Consider the following 5,207-nt stretch of genomic DNA (forward strand, 5'->3'; position numbering starts at 1 on the left):
CTGAGCTATGCAATTGGGTTAAATTGGATCAAATTGCTATCATTAAGCCTATAATACATTGAAATTTTTTTAAAAGGCTGAAAGTGAAAGTGATAATAATGAGTTAGGCTGAAAGAATGACTTCAAGTAGATACAAAAAGAGGAGGTCCTACCATGATCTGCCTGGGTATAAGAGAAAATAAATGATAAATGATATTAAATTCAGATGTCATAATCAATGGTATATGAATTTGTTTAAAAAAATGGAAACATATTTCAGTATTGATTATCCTTAAAGGTTAGAGTCTGAGTCTTCCTAATACAGTGAAAATTGTGCTAAAGTTTAAGATATTAAGTACGAAGATGGTAAGAGGAAAATGTGGTATATTTAAAGCAGCTAGTAAAGTTTTACTCAAATGTCATTTCTGAGTTGCAATATGAATCATTTTGTAATTAATTTTAATCATTTTATAAGTTAAGTTGTTAATTACAATATTAAGTTCATACACAAGTGTTTGGATTTTATTCATTTAGAAAATATTTATTATTTTTGTTGATCATAATTAAATAAGTATTCTACTAGTGTTTTAGGATATTTTAGTCAGAAAGTAAAAGATTAACATACATTTTGGATTATGGTCTCAAAAAACATGATTCTAGTCATACATTATATAGATGTACATATATATACAAAAATATGTAGGTATTTTTGTCATATAATTTGACATATATTATGTAGATATACATATATCTACAAATATATGTAGGTATTTACTATGGAAACATGGGTATTTCAAAGTTCTCCAAATTATTTTTTGTTTATAGCATATTTTCCTAAAATGTACCTCTTATGGGGGAACTGATTGCCAAATTGGTAGATAATAGTGAACTTGGGTGGGTGTTTCTCTCAGTTTGATTGTGGTGGTGACACCTATTTGTTCATACCTTTCTGTAGCCATCCTAATTTTTAATGCCCTCCCATTTAGACTTTGGGCTTAGCTATACAATTTACTTTGGCCAATGGGAGAGTAGCAGGCAAACAAACATAACACAAGCAAAGATTTGAAAAGAACTTGCACATTAGTGATTACCCTCTTACTGTGCTTAGAAAGCTGCCATTTTGTGAAAAAGCACCAGCCAGCCCCTGGATGAGATGGCTCAGTCATTCCCATCACCCCAGCAAAGAGAGAGCCAAACTTCAGCCCAGCGAGAGGCCACCCTAGGTCATGAGGTTTCCAGTATCAGCAGTCCCAGCCAATATCAGCAGAGCCTTGCCCAGATCAGCAGATTTGCCCATCTGACCTGTAGACTCTCCAGCAATAACAAGTGGTTGTACTTTTAAGACACTAAGTTATGGGTTGGTTTGGTACACAGCAATAATAAAAGGTACCATATGTATAGGAAACAGAAGTACAAAATCATCTTTCCAAAGAACATCAACATTTTCATGTCGTGCATAGGTTATCACATGAAAAGTCATTTGTAACTAAATTTCAATGTAGGAATCAATGTTGGATATGACCCTCTATTCTTACCTGTATAGATAGCGTAAATGTTATCATTAGTATTATATACCAACTAAATGCCCAGAGAAGCATTTAGCTAGAATCCTATCTTGATGTTCACTGAGTTTTACATTAAAGTCAAGTTATTGGATTATTACAATATATCCTGTGATTCTTGGCTCTTTTAAGCTAAGCTGAGTTCCAAAGTTAGCTCCATTTGCGCATTTCACTATAATTGGCCATAATCTCCCCCTTTTCTCAGACAGTCTAGAGATACGACACTCATTAATTCTGCACATTAATATTTGTTTCCCTTATGGGGTAGGGGGTGTGACTGGAGTAGAACTGTATCTTCCCAAGTGCAGAAGACTACAACATTATTCATTTGCAACGTGACTTGTAGCTCATCCTATTAAGATGTAGAGTCTATCTTCCCATACTGATTCTGGGCTTGGTATTCCTCTTGCTTTGGCCTTTGGATGTGGAGAAAAATGTCACTCAAACTTACGTTTTCAAATACTATGCATTGGGACTTCATCTTAGTGGTCTTGAAGCCTATCACTTCCACTATGTGAACAAGTGTCTCAATGAAAGATGCCTGGTCCAGTTGCTCTGTCGCTCCAGTTGATTGTTACCCTCAGGAACAGTGGCCTCGCTGAGAGCAGCTAACCACACGATCAGTCCAGGCCAGCTGATCCTAGCCCAAATTGCTATTCCATAGAATTATATAAAATAGTTTTATATTATTAAGTTTGGGGTGGCTTAGTATGATGTCAAAGCTATCTGATATATCACTCCTTTGAAGATAGGTGAGGCCAGATATCACTTTCTTGATCCCATGAAATTTGTCACTGGTGCCAGAAGCCTTTATGAGCTGGACTGTGATTCGTCATTTTCTTTCCCTTGTTATGGTGACAGAGAGCTTCCAGATAATGGTGTTCCCTAAGACTGGGTTCCTGCATGGACATGGAATAGGTCATCATCCCCAACACTGGCTTTTGGAGAACATCTAGTTTAAGTAATAACTAAGTCTTTATATTAAACCATGGAGATGTTGGGCTTTTGTTCCTGGAGAGAAACCTAATCCATTCTGACTAATATGTAAATTGATACCTAGAAGGAAGTACTGTGAGGCCAAAAACCCTAAAATATGGAGCTGTAATTTAGAAACTCAGAGGGTGGTGGCAAGAAACTGCTGCTAAGAGGCTGGGAAGTTGACCATCCAAGACACCAATGGCAACATAGTTAAACCTACTCATCTGTGACTCCCATTCTTTTCTTTTCTAATTAGGATTATTTCCCATGGTCAGTCTAACTCTGACCTGGAATTGCCACGTGGCATACCTGTAAGATTTGCTTTGCTACTGAAACTTAAATGGAAGTGACTTCTAGCACTTTCAGGAAGAACCGATTTGCCATCCATCTTCCTTTTTGCCTACCAACCAAGTGGGGAAAGTGCCAAATATTAGAGTCTTCTTGGGCCATCTTGTTGCTTGGTAAAAACTACTGGAGTTCACCTGCCCTGCCCTTATTCCCCCGACTAGAGATGCCAAGAGAGAAGCGGGAAATATACTTAAAACAAAAACAAAAACAGTGTTTTGAGTCCTGTATTATTGACCATGGTTATATTATTCTAGCCAATGTAGATTACTGTAAAAGTGATCAGGAAAACGACAATGGCTAATCATCTGGACAATACTACAGCATGAGCAGAATCAGTATTGGGAGCTAGACATTAGCGCTTTCTAAGCACCCTCTAGTACTGATCCCACCTGTTCTCCATTGTGACCATTTCAGAAATGGTGATTATGTGATTTCAAACTTTACTTTTAAAAAAATTGGGAAAAACTACACCTTCATATTGAGAAGTAATGATGAGCCAAGCAGCCCTTTCTCTGACAGAAATGAAAAGAAAGGTGGATAAGACTCAAGACAGGGATCATGGTACTGAATTCAGAATTCATATTTTCCAAAAAGAATTATAATTTATTTCCCACAGATTGCTCAAGAATTTCTAGTAAAACACAGTTCTTTCCGACAAATCCTTTGGTTTCGCTCCCTGTACTCAACACGGAAAAGGTAACGTGTCATCAGAGTTGACATTTAATGAAAAACGCGCGCGCGCGCTCTCAGAAATACTTTTCTCCAGCATAGCACAGAACTCTTCCCACAATGTCTGTAAAGTGCTGGATCCAGAGCCAGACACTGTACTGGGATGGGGCAAATGAAAGGTGTCACGCTCTAGTCGCCTGAGTAGGTCGCGATCCTCCAGGAATTTGCATTTTGCGGAGCCTATAGAGCTTCCTCCTCCTTTGGAGTTTCTCCCAACCACACCCATTTTCCCCGAAAATACTTTCGTTGAACAGCCCCTAACTCTTGAAAATATTCTCGCTTTCCGAATTCTCTTCGCCCTGAAAACTGAAGTCACAGGGGAACCTCTAGATATTTTGACATCTATTGCGGATGCAGCCGAACGACCAGCTTGCTCTTTCCCTGCAGTGGCGGGATGACAGTGACCCCGAAAGTTTCCAGAACTGAAAGCAGTTAGGCACAGCCAGAACGCTGCCGGGGCTGACAACACTTGGAGTATCCACCTTCCTTCCGTCGCCGAGCCTAGCGAAGCTAGGGCAGATCGGGGAGCGCACAATGGGAGCCCGGTGTCGAAGGCTAAAAAAGCCACCAGCCCGGCGGCGACAAGTCAAAGCCCAGCTGCCAGCCCAGCGCGCTACCGGGACGCGGGAGCGCCCAACCCTGCTGGACTACAAGGACCGGCAGGCACCGCGCCGATATGGCACCCTCCGCTTCGGCACCCCGGCGCAATGGAGCCTGGGAAGTGCAGTCCGCGAGGCCGGAGTCGCGTCGCGAAGGCAGGAGAAGCGTTGCGAGTCGGCTCCACCAGCCCGTCAGTTCCTGGCCGGGCTCCGAACCTCCAGCTCCCGCTCTGGGTTTACGCGGGCGGCGGGCGCCGTGTGGCTCGCTCGAGTAAACTCAGGGGGAGGGGGAGAGCAGGAGGGGATGGGGGCGGGGTCAGCGGAAGCGGCAGGTTGCTTCCTCTGCTCTCGCTCCCTCCCCACCTCTCCCCGAGGGAGCGGTGGGAGGGGGAGGGAAGGGCCGAGGGAAGGTAGTGACACGTGTCAATCAACCCCCCTCCGGGGGGCGCGCGCTCCGGGGCTCGCGCCGAGGGCTCGCGCCCCTGCCTCGTGCCTGCGCCGCTCGTATGTAAATGAGGGCGCGTGACGCGGGACGCAGATGGACAAGGGAAGAGAGAGAATGGCCGCTGCCGCCGCCGCTGCTGCCGCCGCCGCCGCCGCCGCTCAGTGCCGGAGCCCTCGGTGCGCGGCGGAGAGGAGAGGATTCCGGCGGGAACTCGACTCCTGGCGCCACCGCCTCATGCACTGTGTAGGTAAGAGAGACGGGGGCCGGGCCCCGCTGCCGCGGCCGCGGCCGCCGCAGCCCGAGGAGTTTGTGGCTGAGGGGTCGAGTTGAAGCGCCCGTTCGGGTCAGTCCGCGGGGGAGCGAGCTGGGAGCGGCGGCGGCGCGGCGGCCCCGGCGCTCGCCTTTTGTCTGGGGGCTGCTCGCCCGGCGCGGTCCGCGCTCCGTCCCGGTCCCCGCGCCGGGTGGCCCAGAACTGTGAGTTCGGACCCGCTCGCCGAGTCCCCGCGAAGGAGACCGCTCGCCGGGCTGTCCCCGAAACTCCGCGGCGCCCCCCGCCGCCTGCCGTCC

At 45.8% G+C, this 5,207-nt stretch overlaps 1 protein-coding gene across 2 annotated transcripts in view; it reads left to right on the forward strand.

Moving 5' to 3' along the window:
- The first annotated feature begins 4,624 nt into the window (after positions 1-4,624).
- LCORL (ligand dependent nuclear receptor corepressor-like) overlaps positions 4,625-5,207 on the forward strand; it is a 123,920-nt gene continuing 123,337 nt past the window's right edge. The window contains exon 1 of one of the 2 annotated variants that reach the window (XM_004681385.1): positions 4,625-4,887. In XM_004681385.1, coding sequence (XP_004681442.1) covers positions 4,734-4,887 — 154 coding nt within the window. In that variant the 5' untranslated portion in view covers positions 4,625-4,733. The remainder of the gene's footprint in view (positions 4,888-5,207) is intronic. The other variant, XM_004681386.2, reaches the window with a different exon arrangement.

This window comes from Condylura cristata, unplaced genomic scaffold (genome assembly GCF_000260355.1).
Source record: "Condylura cristata isolate star-nosed mole 26May11 unplaced genomic scaffold, ConCri1.0 scaffold00012, whole genome shotgun sequence".
In the NCBI taxonomy this organism is placed as follows: Eukaryota; Metazoa; Chordata; class Mammalia; order Eulipotyphla; family Talpidae; genus Condylura; species Condylura cristata.